The 21,453-nt window shown below is 43.3% G+C and overlaps 1 protein-coding gene across 2 annotated transcripts in view; it reads right to left on the bottom strand.

The window, feature by feature from the left end:
• AOPEP (aminopeptidase O (putative)) overlaps positions 1-21,453 on the bottom strand; it is a 359,340-nt gene that overhangs the window by 83,339 nt on the left and 254,548 nt on the right. For both annotated transcript variants that reach the window (XR_009564370.2, XM_030832878.3), the window contains exon 12: positions 216-278. Coding sequence is in view for 1 of the 2 variants with exons in the window: in XM_030832878.3 (XP_030688738.2) it covers positions 216-278 (63 nt within the window). In the remaining variant the exon portion in view is untranslated. The remainder of the gene's footprint in view (positions 1-215; positions 279-21,453) is intronic.

Here is a 21,453-nt window from a genome sequence, read left to right as displayed (position 1 = left end):
GAGCCGAGGCCGCGACCTTCGCCCCGGCCGCTCCCTCCGTTATCGGCCCGATTTGCCGCCCCCGCGCCGGTGGGAGCCAGAGCCCCCGAACGAGGGCCATCTTACCCACCGCTGCCACGCGACGCAGCCGACCGGGGTCTCCGCGCCAGGGATGCAACGCGCGACCCACCGCCCGGGGAGGGAGGGAGCCCAAGGACCGCGCCGCCCGCACTCACCTCGGCGCTCACTTGCCGCACGAGCCCGCACTCCGCCCCGGCCAGGCGCTCCCTCTGCAGCGGCTGCGGGGGAAGGGGACAGAGTCAAGTTTTTCCCGAGAGCCGCCCCAGCCTCCCTCCCCCGCGCCCCACCAACTCGGCGCGCCAACCCCGTACCTCGCCCGCGGTAGGTGAAGGTGGGAGCCTGGGGCCGGAACCCGCGCCCAGGGCCGTCCGCCCCGCCGGCCCGCCGGAGAGCGGGGAACGCTCGAGGCCCGCAACACCTAAGGCACAGCGCGGGCGGCGGGCGAGCGCGGGGCCCGGGCGGCGGCGCGGGCGGCGGGCGGGCGCTGGGCGGGGGCGGGGCCTGCCTTAAAGGTATAGGCGGCCGCGCCGCCCTCCCCGCAGGTCGCCTCCGCCCCCACCCCCGCCGGCGCTCCGCCTGTGTTATTGTTCTCTTCGCAAACATCTTTCTTCTCCTCCCTGCGTCCTGCCCGCGCCCTCCCACGCGCGGGCCGATCCCCGGCGCGCGCACTTACCTTTCCAGCCCACAAGCCTGCGGGACCCCGGGTACCGCGAAAGGGCTTCTTGACCGCGGTGGGAGCAGAATTGCTGCCCGCCGGCAGGCGAAAAGGCTTAGCGGCAAAAGCTCCCTCAACCCCGCGGCCAGCCTGAACTCGCCCTTCGGGTCAGAAACCTAAGTGTCCAGATGGCCTTCGCGGAGGGAAAGGAACTTTCCTAATGGAGTTTTCTCTGGGAATGGATTAGACGCCATTGAGTTGACCTTTTTCAGTGGCCCCTCCGGACTCCGGGGCGGTGGCAGGTGACCTCCTGGGGGAGAAGCCGCGAGCGCGTGAAAGGCGAACCCGGGGCTCCGCCCGCGCGTCGCGGGAGCTAACGCGCTCTGGGTGAGCCCGGCCGGCGCCGCGCTTGCCCGGCCTGTGGACCCCTCCAAAGCGACTAGCAGAATTTAAGAAGGGGTCAATACGTCTTCATAAATAGGGGTAAACTTTCCACTCAGTTTATAAAAGTGTGAGATACCCTCAGTCTTTTCCGCCGACCCCCAAAAGGCTTTCTTTCCATCCTCATCAGAAGTGGGCTGAACCAGCCTGGGGGGTGAGTGCTTTGGGAGAAGAGTCGGGTCGCACTCGCGTTTGCTGATGTTGACCATTCCTTTAACTTTATCGCATTTCTTTAAAGAAAATCTGTCTTGCCCTCTCTTTATTGCTACTCCATCCTTCTTTCAAGATCAAAAGCTTTAGATCAAAGCCAAGATCAAACTCACTACTTTAAATAGAAGCAACTTTGCCATGGAGTATTTTACACAAAGGGGAGCTTCTTAATGGAGACATCAGAGTGGAAAACTTTATTTTATCCCTTCATCCCAGATTCATAACTGGACTAACTTAAAATTACATTGATGATGCACTTCTGTTTCCTAAAACAAACAACAGGACTGCTCAAACGGGAGATTCTTGACTCGGTGTTTGTGTTAACAGGAATTAAAAAAAAAAAAAAAAAACCCTATGTAGAGTTAAATCAACATTTTAACCGGTATTAGCTAAGTGCTATGAAATGCATGCTCGTTTGCTAAAGATTTTTTCTAGGTGTTATCGAATCTTTTTATATATAATGTACAACCATCGCATACAATTTTTTTACTGTAAACGAAATGCACAAAAATAGATAGTCTTGCAAGCCTCAAATGCACATCAATATAGGCAGGTTAAAATTACAAATGATGAAGTGGATTATGTAATTGCAGAGCTGCTTAATTTTAAATGGAAATAAAACTTTGAACTATTTAAGCTTCCCTGCTACTAATAACAGTTCCAGAATCAATAGAAATCTATCACTGACTGACATTTCCCTTTACCCACTAGAATTTTTTTTCTTGGGAATTCACCATGTCTAAGATTCCCTGATACAAACAGTTCAATATTGATGTACAGTGCCATGCCTAAATGGACCTCTCTTAAGTGTCCTCTTTGTTGATTTAGCAACAATTTAAAAACATGTCTTAGAAGAAACAAAAACCAAAGTAAATTCCAACAATCCAGCAGCAGGAAGAAAGATAACTATTGCAAATTAAACCTTACACAGACTTCTATGAAAATCTGCTGTTACAGCTGGGTAGTTAGTACTTGAAAGCTTTTTCCCCTTATAATTTTCATCTGGTTGTGGTCTCAAATACACACACACACACACACACACACACACACACACACACAAGATTGTTCCTCATTCTAAAAATCCCTTTGAGCCAGTGGAAAGATCTTAAGAACTGAGACCTGGGAACACTATCTTGGTGCCATTGACAGTCTCCTTTCTTGCTAGCACCCAGTTCACAGAGAATCTAACGGTTTCTGGCACAAGCTGAGCAAGAAAACATCCTACTGTTACTCTGCTCTTCTAGGACTCTGAGTGGGTAGCAAAAGCTGTGGTCCATTCTAAGTGCCTACTAACTTGTCTCCTTGTTTGTCCTCTTGCCCCCCAAACCCACCCCCTCAATCTTTCTTCTCCACAAAGAAACCAGAATGGTATTTACAAAGGTAGTTCAAATGGTATCACTTTGCTTTACTGAGAATGCATTTCCTTCTCTTTTTTGCCTGGCTGGCTCCTACTTATTCTCTAGTGCTGGGCTTAAACAACACTTCCCCAGAAAGGTCTTCCTCACTCCCCAATCCAAATTATGTCATCCCACTGTGTTTTCCTGTTTATTTCCTTGAAAGTAATTATCTTTTATAGATATTTAAATTTTTTATTTTTATTATTTTTAAAATTATTTTTAAAATAATTATTTATTTTTGGCTGCGTTGGGTCCATTGCTGCAAGCGGGCTTTCTCTAGTTGCAGGGAGCGGGGCCTACTCTTTGTTGTGGTGCGCGGGCTTCTCATTGCACTGGCCTCTCTCGTTGTGGAGCACTGGCTCTAGGGCACGCGGGCTTCAGTAGTTGTGGCTCGTGGACTCTAGAGCACAGGCTCAGTAGTTGTGGCATGCGGGCTTAGTTGCTTCACGACATGTGGGATCTTCCCAGACCAGGGCTCGAACCCGTGTCCCCTGCATTGGCAGACAGATTCTTAACCACTGCGCCACCAGGGAAGCCCTAAAATGTTTTATTTTTATTGAGACATTATTTTTTAGAAAAATTTGTGCAGATAGCACAGAATTCCCATGTGCCAACATAACCCACAGTTTCCTTTATTATTAATTTCTTGCCTCAGTGCCAGGAATTTGTTACAATTAATGAACCAATATTTGATACATTATTAAGTAAAGTCCCTAGTTTACATTCGGGTTCACTCTTGTGTTATACAGTTCTATTATAACTATTTTTTATTAATTTATCAAATATCTATTTCCCTGACTGGATTTTAAGGTCCAGGAAGAAAGAGATCCTGTCCCTTCTGTTCCTGATTTTTGTCCAGTCACTAAAAACACTGCCTGGCACATAGTAGATGCTCAGTAAATGTGTTAAGTAAGTGAATGGAAGGATAAAGGAATAAATGACTGAATAAATGGCATATGAAATTTCATGGGGGAAAATCTTAAGAAGAAGATCTTTCTAATTAACTCCTGCTCTACTAAAATATCTTAATTTGTAAAGAGCACAGAATTATACATTTTTAAAAAGGAGACACCATGGGTTTTCAGTTACATTGCCAGGGTACTTCTAAAATGACCTTTTTTAAAAAATAAAATAAAAATAGAAATGGGAAATAAAAGTTCCTAATTCCCTCATACATTATTCACTAAAATTGTATCCCAAAATGGTGGTAGGAGCTGAATTTAATCTGGAATGAAATATTAACATATTTCATGACCCTGGAAAAGTATTAATTCTCTTTGAGCATGTTCAATATAACCTCAACACGTTTCTCCTTTTGTCCACCTAAATCTACCTTTCTTCATCAGGGGACCCCAGTGAAGGACCCCAGTGAAACTTGAAGAAGACGACTTTTTAAAAAATTGAATTCTGTAGCTGGGGATGAATACTCTAATAACTGTCTTTGAAAATGTGGTGAAAGCACTTTAAAGCTATCTTTTAAAAACAGATGTCTTCTATTTTAATTATATCTTTAAAAATGGCTTGTCTAGTAGAGATGCAAGTTTTTTTAAAAAAAAATGTTTTAAGAAACTTTCTTGTCAAAGCAGTTTATAACAGCTGAAGACAATTTCAGAAGCTGAGGAAAATGCCATTGCTTTTAAAATAAAAGCATTACTTAACCTAGTGGCTGGAGATTACTTTTGGAGGGAAAAATCCTTTTTCTGTTTTCTTTTTTTAGTCGAGAGGAAGTAACTCCTTGAAATGACTCCTTTCACTGGAAAATGATAGTGATACAAATTTCATATTGTTAATATGGATGTGTGCCTCTGCTTGGTGATGAGGTACAGTCCAGAGGAATGAGAAGCAGCAGCATGCCTTCCTAGGCAACCAGAAGGCTGAAAGGGCTAATGAGGGAAGCCCTTTAATTAGACCGAACAGCTTCAGATGGCAAATTATACTCCCTTATGCACAGCAGAGGGAAAACTATCCACTATAAGAAGTCAAAAGACTTTTTAATACCAAACAAGGTACAAAGGTCCAGAAGCTTTTGCTGGCTTCAGAAGGGCTCTATAGCCAACATATATTCAGGGTAAATTAGAAGGTAAGAGTCTACACATGTCTGGAAATAAAATCAAGGTTAGTTCAGGTTGCAAATAATAACAAGCAAGGAGTAGGGGCAAAGTTAGCCAATGTTTATGTCTTTAAATTTTGCTCTTTCATTTTAAAATGTAACATTCCTTTATGATATCTTTATATTTGACTTATTTGACTTTAGAAAAATTATAATTTGTATTATAATTTATTGCCCGTTTTGTCTGTATGTTAGAATGAATGCCTAATTTCTTTCTGAAGAAGATTTTGGCCCTGCCAAATGAACTTCTCAGTGGAAGCCTTATAAAGCATAGCTTTCAAAAAAGGAAATCCATCCCACACTTGCTTCACAGTGACCTGGCTGACAGAATCTCTCCTCTTAGCAACCATAACCCTGAACTCACTGTTGCTCAAAAACTTTTACAGAGCTTGCCTGAGGTAGCATACTCAGTTCTTCCATTTCTTGATCCCCTCTGAAAATCTGATGAAGCATTTGCTATCAACTACTGGCTCCCCAGAGAAAAATACACCAAGGTGCACAGCCACCCAACACACCAATTGTCAGGAGGTTCACAGAGTTTGCGGATACCAAAACTCCTGCCCAGGAGAGTCTAAGGTTTTCTTGGGTTAAGGCAGACCACCTCACAGCTGGTGCAGGATGCATCTTACTGGTGCTCTGTGAAATTCCTTTTATCGCATTACATTCTGGGAAGAAGCCATCAACCTTTATTGAGGTGCATTATGAAAAACAACCCATAAAATCCATCACAGTGTTTACCGTAAGGATGGTTTTAGATGGTCGTTTATTATATTAAATAGTAATTTTCTGTGAGGACCCATAGGAAAAACTTCCCCGTAGTATCAACATCAGGAATAGCTGGACTTAGGCAACTGGTTTGTTTTACCTCATGAACACTGCAAATTGATCCTTTTTGCTTCTTCTAGAAAGCTCTGTGACCCTACCTTAAGCCAAGTACAGGAACTTCAGGGGGTACATATTGTATGCTAATGGAATTCCTGGCCCCATCTTATTTTCCTAACGTTATTTTCACATTGCTTCAGTTTTCTTATTTTAATTTACTTTTATCATGCTATATTTTGCTTTCTAAGAGTTTGTTTAACTCTCTTTTGAACAAGGAGGAGTATAAATAAATAAAATATTCTGGGTTTATTTTTTCTTTCTTTAAATGTCTTTTTCTCTTTTGGAGGGAGGAAGGGGGTCTGAAAAAAATTTTATGGTTCTAGTATTTCGCTCCATTAACACTTAGAAGTGACGTATAGAAGGTAAGGACTTATGATTATACCCTATTTATAAAATTTGAGGAAAAGAACTGTTAAAAAAATAAAGCCAAAAAGAAATATAATACTATACAAACATCACAGAGGACTAATATAAAAATGTTAACCAACCAAGTATTTTATCACTTTTGATATCAAAACCAGAGGAACATATAGACGGGTTATTCACTTAACGAACACATTGAGTTTGCCTACTGCAAAACAGAGCACTAGACTTTGTGAACACAAAGATGAATAAGACACCATCCCTGTCCTCAGGAGACTAGTATGACCAGGCGGTAAGGCGGCATGGTATAAAGAGTGCGCAGACAGCCTGTCTGGGTTTGAATCCAGGCTCTGCCACATATTAGCTGTCTGACCTCTTTAAGCCTCTTTCTCATAGAGTTGTGAAGATCAAATGACACATGCGATGTGCTTACAAGAGAAGGCAGTTGTTACTTATCAAAAGCGTAGACTACCAGAACTGAGAAGCAACACAACGTCACTAGAAGCTGGAGGAAAGTGACCTGAAGACAAAAAAAAGTGCTGAAGTACTACATATATCAGAGACCGTGGAACCTCAGAACTGGTAGAAAGAACCAGAGTGGCCAGTTTTGTACAAGATTAAGTTTACAAAGCACTTCCACATATAGACTGTTCTGTTTGTTTCTCATACTGTCCCATCTTCAGGATGAAGAGACTGAGTCTCAGGGAAGTATAGTGCTTTTAATATCTCATACTGTGTGGCCCTTAGACCTCCCGGCTGGAAATGTAGTGTTCTTTCTACTCTAGCATGAGAGCTTAGGGAACATCTAGCCCGACTGTCTCGCTTTAAGATATTTGCTTATTATGTGGATCAGATCAACCATTCATTAAAACACAGCCCGTAAAATATAATCCCATACCATAAAGGTCTATTGAAACAGACATTTTAGAAAACAGGTATAAGTATATCCTCCTCAATCCCCATATGACTGCAGTTCTTTACAGGCACTTAACATTCTTGGACACTATAATCTTAAAGAGTTTCACAGGTGAAATATAAAATTATGGAGATGTGGTTTTAGATCAGTTGTTGCCAACCCCTGACTGCTCATTAGAATCACCAGGAGGGTTTACAAATCCTAGTGCCCAGGAGGCACTCCAGACCACTTAGATTCACATCTTCGAAAGTGGGCCCCAGGCATCAGTCAGTTTACAAGTCCCCCCCTCCCCGACCAGGGATTCCAACGGGCAGCCTGTGTTGAGAACCACTGGTTTGGATCATTTTAATGATGACCCATCTCTAATAGGTTACTATGAAGAAATTCCAGGCGCTTGAGAGACATCTAAATTTCAAGGTCAATGCCACAGAGGACAGCCACCTATTGTGTTCTATTACAATAAGTCCCTTTGGGCAGATGGCAGACACAAAGCTGGACAGGATGGGCTGTCAGGCTGACCTAGGGTAGCATTTCCTATAGCTTACTCTTAGGGATAAACTTCAGGGCAAGATTACTTAAGCGTGCCCGTGTGCACGCACACACACACACACACACACACACAACACACACACACAAGAATTAAAAAGAAGTGGAAATGGAAGATCTCAACACTACCCAGAAGGAAGGCAAGAATGGATGGATATTTGACTGTCTAGAGTTTTTTCCAGGTTCCTGGTTAATATGATTCTGGATCCTGACTGAAAGAGCATAGATCCTCGTCTTCAGGGACCCTGATTTTAGTGCTGACCTGGAATTCTGTATACAGGAGGTGGTATTTCCCACTCCTCCCCCGTGAACAATGCTCTAATTATGTTGATGGCTGCCACACATTCCCTGGAAACAAGCATTTTGCATTTGGAAGATTGCTGGCTAGGATTAGGGGACAGTGGCTACCAATGGAAAAGACCCTTTGCTGCGTGCAAAAGCTACTGTTTCACGCAGAAGGCAACCCGGGTAGCTTGAGTCTTGGGTACCGTGCTCTAACCAAATGGGCTTCCTTGTTCAGGAAAGACACACTACATCAATGCTACAGGGAAACTACTCTGGCAAAATGCCTTATATTATTTATTTATTATTAATTATTATTAATCCCAATCAGGGATTGAACCCGGGCTCCGGCAGTGAAAGTGCCAAGTCCTAACCAGTGGACCACCAGGGGATTCCCGTGATATTAGTCACTAATTTAAAACACAAACCTATATGTTAACATTTCACTAGCTTGAAAAGCAAATACTCACGTCTGGGTCCCTTTGGTTATTCCCTAAACTGGAATGGGTGTGGTATCTGTAAGTGGGTGCACATGGAGTGCCCGTGCTCCCTGCAGTCTGTGGCCCTCGGCATGTCTATTTTTCTTTTTCCAACATTTCTATCTTTAAAAATCTTGGCACTCAGACTCTGTTGCCTATCATCTGGTCTCCCAAAGGAACCCCATGAAGTCACAATTTGCAAAGTCACAAGAGGAATGGGCCTAAGTCATCCGACCTCTGTAGAGAAATAGGATCACACACGTACATACGTATACACACACAGTGTAGGAAGAACAAAATTCATCACAACTGGGGGGAGATGGCTGTCCCAAATATAAATAATATACAAAAAAAGCTATTTTCCAGAATGTGTGTTCACCAAACATTTAGATCCATATAAGAGATGTTCCAGAAGAACAATGGGAAGGGCCAGAATTAATTGGCTGCTAATCTCTACTTTCTGTAGGATGTTTCCTCCAGCGGTGGATTAAATCAGTGTTTAATGCTACACAGGCCCAGCTGTGTCCATATTAGGAAATCCTGAGCTCACATCTCTCTCTCTCTCTCTCTCCCCATGAAAAGAGGAGGTATCCTCCCTCCCTTTGCTCTGCTTCCACCCCCTGCATGTGTAGGTGGGAGAGTAGGAGCCCGGGAATGTGAACTTGATCCACCATTGGTCAGCCAGGCAGTAAACTCTCATTGTTCTTTAGATACCAAACATAACTTCTTTCTAGTAGGGATAAACCCAGCCATTCTGCACACAACACAGCTTTTGTGCTCAGTAGTATGAGATGGAAAAGAACCGCAAAGAACATTAGAGCTTCATTAGACTCATAAACATCTCTTAATATGCAGAATTTAAGAATCCACCCAGCTAATGTATATTCATACTAATATTAGGTACGTTAGAATCTCAAACCTAACAATCTTCTGGTCACTTGATTGTTTTTATAATTATGGATTTCAATTTACAGTTTAAATCCTGTGGTCTATTTTAGCTTTGCCTTCTATTTGAGCACTTCCTATTTCACTACCTTGCTCTCAGGTTCAAGGGCACTGGAAATCATGCTAGTGTACAACCAAATATGCTGTTGCTGTTTTCGGTGCTGGCTTGTGAATGTGGCTTAAGTACCTCTGTACAAAGCCATATGTAATGGGAAATACACACCTGAGAACTTAGACCTAGGCACCCTCCATTCTTGCCATCTAGAAGCTATGTAACCCTGAGCATGTCACACAACCCTTAGGAAACCTGCCTCGCAGAGCTGTACTGAGGACGAAATGAGATGGTGCATAAAGGGAGAGGCACCAAGTAGACCAGTAAATGCTAATTCCCTTCCTCTTTCCCCTCAGAAGCAAACGCCGGTCTCGTATTATGAACCTAAGTAATCTTTGAAAGGTCTCAAAATAATCGAGTTGTGACATCCTAATAAAAACCCACCACACTGACACGATGCCACTGGACAGAGCCTGCAGAGATATGACACGTCTGAGGCGCTGCAAACCACTGCCTGTCCCTTCCCAAAGGACTGGTGGACAAAATGGAGCAAGTTCTCTTCCTCGTATGCCTGATTATAAAGGAGATTGTGCTGTTTCTGACCCCACCTCGCTCAAAACAATAAGCCCACTGTTGTTACAGAAAGACCGTAAAATGAAATTTGATATTTCTACATTCTTCTCTGAAGATACCAGCACGATCTGGTGCTAGATGCAGAAACATCTAAAATCCTAATAGTAGCTACATGCATTTAAAACCAATATAATAATTCAGAACTTGGGCTTTCTAGTTAGACAGATTTGCTTTTCCTCATCTATAAAATGGGTATAATAATGATGTCAGTCTTAGAGAGCTGTGACTAGAAAAAGTATATAGCAATTACGTATAATGTACTGAGCACCGTACTCAATAAAATGCACCTACTCAGTAAAATGATAGCCCTTTTTTCATTCTGGATATTCTAATAGGCAAAATAGTATACCCCAGTGCACTGTGGGGAGGGGAGAAGGATTAAATTAAAAAATACAATTCTATAGGGAGTTACACTACCTATATATTCTTGGATTTACCCATTTACAGTTTAATTCACTATAAGTATTTATGCCAAACCCAGGCAGACATCCCTCAATTACAAAATCAATGACAGTGTTGAAGAAATACAAGTTGAGAAGCAGAGAACCAGTGAGAACTCAGGAGAAGCCAACTTTGTAATAAATACAACCGAGAAGAGTCTTAAAGAGAATGTGTTTTTGGTTGGCCGCACAAAATATGAAGTTTCAGCACGCAGAGCTGAGGGAAAAGGGAGAGAGCACAGAGGGAAAAGGAGGTGGAGTGCTTGGAGCAAAGGCCAAAGGAGCCACTGGACCTGGGGGGTGACTTCTCCCCAGGGCAACAGGCCACAGGGATGAAGGGGCTCTCTCCAGTCTAGTCGCCTTGTCACTTGTGCCCCTAGAGTCTCAGTCCTCCATTCTGATGTATTGACTCTGGCCTAGCTCCCATGCATTTTCATGCCAATAAAGTTGCTGAAATTAAGAACCGAACTGTGACTCTTCGGGGCATAAATAATATCATATTGTGAAGTCTGGGCTGATAACAACCAGGATGCCCTTAACACTCTTAAGAAAAACCATCTGATCTATGATGCCCTCGATGTGGTTTGAAATTTCCCTCGGCCTACAAAGGAAAATATTTTTAGCATGTAGCACAGTTTGTAACAGACATATAAATGCACTGAAAATATAATTTTAGGAAAGCATCTGGGTTTAATCATTTCTTGTTATACCTCAACACCTAATAGGTTCTACTTTCTCAGTATAAGGAGCACTGCAACATTCTGCTACAAACTATGCAGCAATCACTGTAGCAATTTCTCATAAATATTTCATTATTGGCTCTGTTTTTATTTTTAAAGTGGCAAATACTCTGATTTAACTATAAAAGCAGCCTAAAAAGGAAGTGCTCCTTCTGGAGCATTTGCCCCCAATGTTTTCCCCTCCTTCAAAAAGCAACCTAGAATTCACTGGACGATGCTTCCCAAGGTCATTTGGACAACAGACATATACCAGTACTTGCTTTTATGTCTCAAAATGTATCCTAGCAATAGTTGCCACGGTCCAAGGTGAAACTCACCTGCAGTTTTTATTGATACGCAGGAATTTTAAGTCATTAACAACCCTACCAAAATTTTTTTCATCTCCTGAGGGTCAAACAGGTTAATATCTGTGAATAATTGATTTTAATCAGTAGCAAGTGCCTATCCTTCAATGATCAACCAGCATAAATGCTCTGGCAGATTGATTATTACTTAAGATTTCTCCCAATAACCTTTCATATAGCAATTTTCCAGTGGAAGAGAAAAGAAAGGCATGAACAGGGTTTTTTTTTTTGATAGTGTATGTTTGTAAAACACCACTCAGGACAAAACATATGAAAACTCTCCCGATATCACTCCTAACTAAGGGCAAGTTTTCAGTCTGAGGGCAATTCAACAGATTCCTGGAGAGGAAAGGAAGACACTCAGAGGAAAAGTAAATTCCAACTTCCTCCTTTCAGAGGTAACCAGGAGCTGAGGCCTCAGCGAGGTACTGGGCACAGCATACGGTGACATGAGGCTCAAAGTGGCTGTGACTTTCACCTAGGCCTGTTCCTCTCATTCCCCAAAGAAGCAGTGAGGACTCAGAGAAGACGAGTGGCTCGCCCACAGGCACACAGCTTAGTGGTGCAGGGCTCTCTCCAAAGCTGCATCTAATGTATCAGTTATCTCCTTCATGCAACATAGACGATTGCAGAACAAAACTTCACTACCGCATGCTTTGTGAAGACAGCACATTGCATATAACACGCTTGACTCTGCTCCTCCATCCAGCCTCCACTCTTGTTCACTAACCTCAGAATAATGCAGCTTTGCATTTTATGCATCAGATTGTCCGAATCCCACTCAGAGTGTGATGGTAGCAATTATAACTAGACAGGATCAGAAGCAGAAAATACTGAGCTTGTAAAGGCCCAAAGCGGAGGATTGACCTGGAAGGATGGGGTCTTCTGCTGAATGAGCTGAACACGCTCGTTACCAAGCGCCAATAAATCCTGGAGAACTGCCATTCGGAGATATGTGTGACACGGACGCTGCCCTGTTTTAAACACACATTTGGATTTGGACAGTCTGACAATCATTGACTGTTACCCTGACCTGTGATACACTTGCTGGTTGGCTGCCACTGGGCTGTGCCACTGACACTCTCCTCCTCTGGGTCAGCAGAGGGGACAAACGAAGGCAAAAGCCAGGGACTCTAGTTGGCATTTGCTTTTGAAAGCAAATAAGCAGATATGGGAACCATCCCTTAAATGCTTTAGAAGGTACATAAAGACACTTTTTTGTTCAACCAATTGCTTTTTCTCACTTGTTGTTTTGGCCACCTGGTATTTATTATTTAATTTGGTTTCCAACTCAAGAGAGGAATAGTTGTATCTATCTTTCCAAAGACAATAGACCTAATCTCTACACACACTTGCATTCATTCACTCCAAAAAAGATACCAGCTCTTCAGTACAATAATGCCCCGTACTTTCTATTTTTTTTTTTTTTTTTTTTTTGCGGTATGTGGGCCTCTCACTGTTGTGGCCTCTCCCGTTGCGGAGCACAGGCTCCGGACGCGCAGGCTCAGCGGCCACGGCTCAGGGGCCTCGCCACTCCGCGGCATGTGGGATCCTCCCGGACTGGGGCACGAACCCGCGTCCCCTGCATCGGCAGGCAGACTCTCAACCACTGCGCCACCAGGGAAGCCCTGAATGCCCCATACTTTCTATGCAAAATATTTTGTCAGACATACAGGGCTACCATTTAGATATATATAAATGGAAGAGGGTCGTGTATACCTGTGACACATGAAAAGCCCTGGAATGTGAGATTCACATTACTGTACACACAAAGCACATTTTTTTTTTTGGCCCTGTAAAGAATAGAAATGAACATATTCAGGCAAAATAGCGGTCATTAATTAATTCAAAATCATCCCTGCTCAGGCTTTCTGCTGTATTCATTTATTATCTCTTTATATGTCTTGTAAAAACTAAGTCAAGAATGGGACCAAACTAATTTGGATTAAAAGCAACTCTGCTAAAAATATAAAATGTCTTAGGTAGACTGAGGACTCAGGGTCCTAGAGCGAAGCCCTGGCTCTGCCATTAACTAGGGCTATGAGCTTGGGCACAGCTACCCCACAGATGAACAGATGAGCTCTTCTCCAAGACTTGCTCCTACCAAGGATTCTAAAGCAGACTGAAAGTCCTGCAACACCAGAAAAGCCTAAAATTTAACCATGAAGCAATAGAGGCCACACCCAAGAGATATGTACCACGCAGATATTAAATGTACACCTATTTTATATGACATGATGGCTCTCCACAAAAGAGGAGAAAAGAGCCCCACGTTCTAAAAGCAGCCAAGTGTTCCTAATAGCTTTTGTTGTCAGCAGGTGCTCTGGCAGCAGAGATGGGCAGAAATCCCGTGAGCACTGTGAACGGCCATAGCAGGAGCTGATGCCCCCAGGCCTGGGATGCAGATCTGAACACCAGCATGTACAATGATGCCGTGCGATGTCAAAGAGTCAAGGAGGCCTGCGTGTGTGTGCACCCACGTACACAACTCACTGCACTGCTAGGTCTCAGGGCTTTCCCCCAGGTGTGGGAAGAGCACGATGCAAATATAGAATAACCTGCCTTTGATGAAGAGTCTACCAGAGTACGTCTTCAGCCTAATAGAGAGAATGGGAGCAGTTCTTAAAAGGCAGAACTGAATGTCTTTTCTATTGACAAAAGGTTTGTAATCCGAAGTTGAAATCCTTGTCGTAGTTCTTTGAGTTTACCTTGTTCCTTCTTTCTAAAGATCTCTCTCTATGAAACAGATAAAGCAATGCTCAGGGAGATCCTGTTAAACAGAATCACTCTTTGCAAGAGCTACAGTGTCCTTATTTAAGTGAATCTTTCTGTGGGTGCACAATATGTATGAACCTGAAGAACAGGTAATGCCTGTGTGTTCAAACATGACCCACCAGTCACTGCACCTTGAGGACCATCACATGGGCTCCCTTGCACAATAAGCTGGCCAACTTGTGACCAAGAGGGGGCAGGGGGGATGGGGGTGGTACAGCCGAGTCTCCAGCCTCCAAGCATGTTGTCTTCTAATGGACTTGGCCTCCTGGCTGAACTTGGCAAATACAGAAGTCAACCTCTACGGTTCCCCATAGGTCTCAAACTCAGAGCAGAGGCCCCCTGAGCACACCTTGAACAATGGTTGGTTTGCAGATGCTCCCACAAACCATGGGCTCCTGGGCAGGGATTGTGCCCTTTCAGCTTTGTTATGTCCACGGCCCAGCGCAAGGCTAGGCATATTGGTTGAATGAATAAACTAAACCACAAAGCCAAATATTTGGATTGCTCAGGAAGAACATAAACGTGAAGGCCTCTAAGAGTTTAGATGGTACTCGGCAAAGAAGGAGAACCCTTTTCACAGAATATATTTCAGAAGATGACATAATTATGGATTCTATCAGTCGGTCCCAGCCCTCCTTATGGCGATCCTCATTCAGAGGGTGTGGCCTGAGTCTGGGACCTGTAGTTTTTTTTGGGTTTTTTTGCGGTACGCGGGCCTCTCACTGTTGTGGCCTCTCCCGTTGCGGAGCGCAGGCTCCGGACGCACAGGCTCAGCGGCCACGGCTCACGGGCCCAGCCGCTCCACGGCATGTGGGATCTTCCCGGACCAGGGCACGCACCCCTGTCCCCTGCATCGGCAGGCGGACTCTCAACCACTGCGCCCCCAGGGAAGCCCCTAATGATGCTTTTTTAAAGTATCCATGTAAATGAATAGCTTCTAGACATAAAATTTCAAAAGTTGAAAACCAAGGAGCAAAAGTCTCTCTAACTGTGCCTCTCACTCCACGAGACTCCCTAGTACCTGCGTGGAGGGGAAAGACTTGGCCCTTCATCCAGGGAGTTTTCTTTCCAGCAAGGCTGCTGGCCCACCTGTCCAGGTATCTAACTGCCACTCAAGCACTAGCACTCTTTCTACGAGCCTTTGGTGCATTTTGTGAGAACTCTTCATCATCACGTTCAGCCCTGTGCAGTCTGGCTGTGTCCTGCCTTACTAATCAATCCGCTTCACAGATCCTGCTCTCCATGCAAAGTGGGCAACAATAAACTACTTCCTAAGAAGGAAAATGGAGAGGGAGAGATCGCTGTTCCAAATGATAGTCAAAATGCATTCACCTGATGTATTTTATCACTATGAGTTGCATTCACCTGTCTATTTTGGGGGGTGGAATCGCCTTGGTTAGAGTGTGGCAGGGGCCGGGGCTGGGGCAAGTGAGCTGAGAGTGAGAGTAAGGCTCACTTAGGAGGGTGGGTCCTTTCCTCCGCTCCTCCCCCCGGGAAGTTGCCTCCATTCCCCTTGTCCTGAGGCACGACCCACAGAGCCTTAATCATGCTATGACAAGCTAGTTAGTCAACACCTCCCCTCACCCCCATCACTGAGATCTGACTCTGCCCCATGCTGCTCAAACATGCACACTTAGTTTCCACCACTAGACGCTGAACGGCTGAACGTCACTCCCCCTGCCTGAAATGACCTTCTCCCCTACCTGTCCTTCAAGACTGAACTTTAAATGGTACCTCAATCCTTTCTGCTTCCACAAATGCAAAATGACCTCTTTCTTCCCAACCCTAAAAGTGAGTTAGTTTTACACCACTCACGGCTCTCTGCCTTAGGTCGGTTATTTGCGTATCTATTTTTCCCACTGAATTATTAAGCATCCTGAGGGTGAAGCCTGTGTTTCTCTCATCTTTGAGTCATGCACAGTCCCTGGTAAAGGATAGATATACGGGCAACATTCACAGAAAGAAGGGAAGGGGCAGGGAAGGAAGGCACCAGGGAAGGGGCAGGAAGGAAGGGGCTGGGAGGTATGATTTCAGATCCTGGAAGAAGCGTCCCCTAGCAAATCTCATCCACCTGGTCTGGGATGCTTGACAGTTTTGTCGAAGCCTAAGATCTGACACAGTTACAAAGGAAATCTTCAAGGGAGAGGAGACACTTTTAATCCTTACTATTCACTTGGTGTCTAGTCATAGATTACTGTGAATGAGATTCAAATTCTTTCTGGAAATCAGGTTTTGAAAGGGAGAGAAAAGAAGGAAAGAGACAGTGCTTTCATTTGGGGCACCAAAGGAAAATGTCTCCTGTTTCACAGTGCCTTACACTGTGAAGAGGTCAATACATTTGGACAGTGTCAAATCGGATGTCCCCCAATAATACACAACACCTGGCACAGACCTTCCATTACCTACTTCTCCCTGGGAGAATGGACTCTTCCTTCCCACATTTGTCTCTCATTTCATCAGAGACTTTAAATTTTTGTGGACAGGATGCTAATGTCATTTGGGACCAAAAAAATTACATCCAAAGCATATTCATTTATAAGGGAATAAAATACAGTATGGTTGACTTGAGTGATTTTTATAGGTCACTTTGAAAGGATTCACAAGAAATGTGGAACTAATCAGAGAAATATTGGGAATCAGCATTATTGTGGGCTAAACTTGTACCCTCCAAATTGACATGTTGAAGTCCTAGCCCCCAGTTCCACAGAATGTGACTGTGTTGGAGACAGGGCCCATAAAGAGGTGATTAAAGGAAAATGAGATCACATGGGTGGGGCCTCATCCAATCGGACGGGTGTCCTTATAAGAATAGGAGATTAAGACACAGCTCTCTACACACACAGAGGAAAGACCGTGTGAGGACACAGCAAGAAGGTGGCCATCGGCAAGCCAAGGAGAAAGGTCTTGGGAGAAACCAAACCTGCCTGCACCTTGATCTTGGACTTCCATCCTCCAAAACTGTGAGACAATAAATGTCCGTTGTTTAAGCCACCTAGTTTGGTATTTTGTTATGGCAGCCTGAGCTAACTAATATGCGCACAAAGCCACAGATGCCAGAAATAAAGAAAATTAGGCTAAAAATGAAAGTATTTCAATAAAATCTCTCCTCGTCTCTTGTGACTGCCCAGCAGTATATCACTCTGTGGAGCTTGTGGGAAGAGGGGCCGTCACTTCGATGAACGCTGACAGTGGTGACTCATCGACCATGCAGGCCCTGCCCCAAGTGAGGACAGAGAACGTATCTCCAAGGATCCCTGACAAGATGTTTAGTCACTTAGAAATTGTTAATCTAACCACTGAACAAGAATGACAGCAAAATTACTAGGAGCCCAAAACCCACACCACATTATGGCCACGGCTATTATTGATATAAAAGAACCAAGGATCTCATAACACATATAATTTGAAAAATATGATTTCTCTGGAATTTGCAAAATAACCAGTCTCAGTTTTCTTGAATGACCATTAAATGTAGAATTTTTATAGACACCACTAAGATTAAGCATCCTAATGGGCCTTTAAGTTATGTTGATAATAGTACATAATCTGTGCTAAAAGAAGCCTACAAGTTATTCCTCTAACAAACCACCTGGCTTGCTCTGTGCTAAAAGCACATCACGGCCCCAACGACATGCACCTCTTGCGTCATGTCTTATCAAGTTTCCTCAATTTTGTGACTGCAGCATTTTTCCCTACGAGACTTCACTTTTGCATCATTTGCTTGTGTGGCCTTTGGCAACTTGCAGGTGTTTGTTTAGAAAGAAGAGGCATTTTCCAAGATGACACAATAACCTGATGTTCTAAAGCCTGGGAGCTTGACTCCTGCCTATTTCTAGGACGCTTTATGTGATTGGCCATTACCCACCCTCTCTATCCCCATTGCTGCCACTGCTGCCCGTGACTTTGCCATTGAAGGCTGCTGAGCGCTTTCCCCAAAGAGGAGCCCAAGCCATAGAAGGGCTGTGAGGTTCACCGGCGTTATTGTGTTACTTGTTGGCACCTTGGGAAATGGGTCACCTGGGAGTTGACATTAAGAACTGAAGAGAGGCTGGTAATTCGTTCATACCCTTATGAACGCCTGCTGTGAAAGCAGCGTCCGACCCCTCACCCGTGCATTATGATCACCCATGCCATCAGAGCAGATTGAAGGGCGTCTGTGGATTGGCCAGCTCCATCTTTATCCATACATGTGACCAAAATACAGATGATTTCAATGATATCTATTCAGTGAGGGATTTTAAGGCATTATGCACTCAGATTTTAACTCAACTAATAGCTTCAGAGCATCACTATTCAATACGAATATATGCAAGCCACATTTGTCATTTAAAATGTTCTAATTGCCACATATAAAATGTAAGCTGTAACAGCTAAAATTCATTTTAATAATATATTTTCTTGGGTATGTATACATTGGGTTATAATGTATCCGAAGTATAATCATTTCAACATGTAGCCAATATTTTTAAAACTTTAATGATATATTTTACCTTCACTTTTTTGTATAAGTCATCTAAATCTGATGTGTTTTCATAGTCTGTCTCAATTGGATGCTAAATTTGATTCAGAAATGCTTGGTCTGAATTTAGATTTCATAGAATTGACAGTTGAAAAAGTGGATTCATTCACACACCCATGTTGTTCCAAACCATGACAGTATTATTAGATTTTCAATTTAAATTTAGATTATATTAAAATTAAACTTCAGCTCATAACTATTTGGAGACTGATAATTATGATTGGGCATATGCCTAGCAGTGGTGGAAAATAAAGTTTAAAAAGGTAGCTTGGGGCAGTTCTGCTGACAGCCTCAAACAGCAAGCCAAAGAGATTGTTCTAAATGGGGAAAAAGTTTCTGGTGAGGAGGGATGTAAGCTGTGTTTGGGGGAAGATTCACTTAGCATTGATGTAGATGATGGATGGAAAGGGTGACAGCTTGGTGGCTAAAAGAGCAACTAGCTACTGCACTAGTCCAAGCAAAATATAATGAAAAAGTGGGGGAGGTGCTAGGAAAGGAAAGAAAATTATAAATTTACATAAGGATATCAGGTAATGTGGGCAGGAAATCAAAGAAAGGGAGGAGTCAGAGAGTTCTGTAACAACTAAAATAAAGAAGTAAAGAGGAAGGGCTGGAGGGAGAAAAGTTATTTCTAACGTATTTGCATAGAAATGTTTAAAAAAAAGATTGGAATATATGTACATATGGGCCGGTGGTGGGAGGAGATCTTTGGGCAAACATGAAAAGAAATAAAAATCTATTTATAGAACTGTCAAATTAGCAGAATGGGCAACTTTCTTAGAAATAACGTATACTATTCCAACAGTCGGGAGGGTCTGAGTAAATTAAATTATGGTACCACTTATTAGAAAGCTATGCAGCTGTTAAAAATCATTGCTCTTGAATTATATCAAGGGATATGGGAAATTGCTTAAGATATATTTTTAAATGAAAACCTTAAGTTTGGATGATAAGATTCCATTTTTTTTTAAAGGATATACATTTACATAATGTAAAGCACAGACAATGTGTGGAAGGACACATACCAGACACAGATTATCTCTGCAGAGTAAGACTGAAAGGGGCAAGAGCTTTTATGTTTTATACTTTGGTAGTGCTTGAACTTGCTACAGAGAACATATCATTTTTATTTTTGAAAAGGGAGACCAGTAAAATGACTGAAAGGATTTCTATCAAAAAATTATCTCTGGGTCATTTTAATTTTCTTATTACAAACTTTTTATATTTCAATATGTAATACTTCTATAGTCAGAAAAAAGTCATAAAAGAAATAATCTATAATTCCAACGACACAATGAATTTTAAGTCTGTTTGCAAAGTCAAAGTTTATAGAGTTGGGTGTTTCTTTAAAGAGGTTTGGATCCAATTTCTTTTACTTCTTTGGGGCTCATGCTTACTTTTATAGCTGCTGAAGCTATTTCCACATTAAAAAAAAATGATTTCCATTCATGTGGGCAGAAAGGAAAATGGAGGCCAACCCCAAGGCAAGCCTTCCTGAGAGAAGACAAAAAGCCTCTGTAACCTGTAGAATGAAAACTTCACCAGTAGAACGTGACTCTTTTGTCGTGAATGACTTCAATTGCTGGTGAACAGAAATTTTCAATGAGAACAAAGAGCATCAGAACGATTTCAGTGCTCTGGTTGTCATTCCAGGCCAAACACACCAGTAACTTTATATTATAATGATGGGGACAAAGAACAAGGTGTTCCATTCACTGTGAGGCTCCTGCAACAAGAGGGCGCAGAGTCTTTCACTGAAGTGGAAACGAGAAGGAACTCTCAAGGAAAGCGAAAAGGGCTGCGAGCAGGTAAATCACCATCAACTGCATAAATAATGGCAGAAAATGGGTGAAGAGATGAAAAGATGCCGTCTGATCATTCACCAATGGAGAGATGTGCACTAAATCAGGGTCTTTTCTGTCTGACGCTGTTGTTTTTACCGAACAGTTAAGCACCCAAGGAAATACCAGTTGGGTCTTAAATACAATTTATAGCCGGGTTGGCCTCATTGCACCTGGCTGTGTTTTGACAGCAGGTTTCGTCAGTTTATAGCGGAGATGCTTGTCTATGCTATAAGCTGTCACTAATGCAACTAGACCTTTGGAAAAAACGTACCGCTCAGAGGCAAATCTCTCCCTTCCACGCACCCCTCCCCCTTTTAATGAAAAGCAAAAGCCTCCTGCTGGTGGCAAAGCCTCTTCTTCTTCAGGGGAAATTAGAGCCTCCTGGGAGCAAGCGGGTCAGCCCCAGTGCTGCAGCCCGAGTGGGGTGCGCCTGCTTCTGGGCACTCGATTAAGGACTCTTTCTTTTCTCTTCCCTCGGGGCTAACTGTTGAACACAGTGGCCTTGTTGTTCTGGGCCAGGAAATGTGGGATTCTGCTCTTTGAGCTCCCAACTCTTCCCAGCTTCCAGGCCCTGCTAAGAATGTCTGGAAGCCTTGCAACAGCCTGGCCTAGGAACACAAGGCAGACGGCTTCGCGGGATACCCAGACCTCACCTCAGCCCCATCGGAGACAAGAAGAGCAAGGCTTGGCTATTTAGGTTCAGACAAACCTTAACTTTGTTTCCCGGGAGTTTTGTACTCAGCTAGTGGCCTGGTTTGGAAGCCACTGACGTAGAAATCACAGGAGCTCATTATAATATACACGAGTTGAAAGCACTGCC

The sequence above is a fragment of the Globicephala melas genome, chromosome 6, assembly GCF_963455315.2.
Source record: "Globicephala melas chromosome 6, mGloMel1.2, whole genome shotgun sequence".
NCBI classification, from domain to species: Eukaryota; Metazoa; Chordata; class Mammalia; order Artiodactyla; family Delphinidae; genus Globicephala; species Globicephala melas.
Note: the sequence above shows the minus strand (reverse complement) of the source record. Positions and strands in the feature narration are given on the sequence as shown.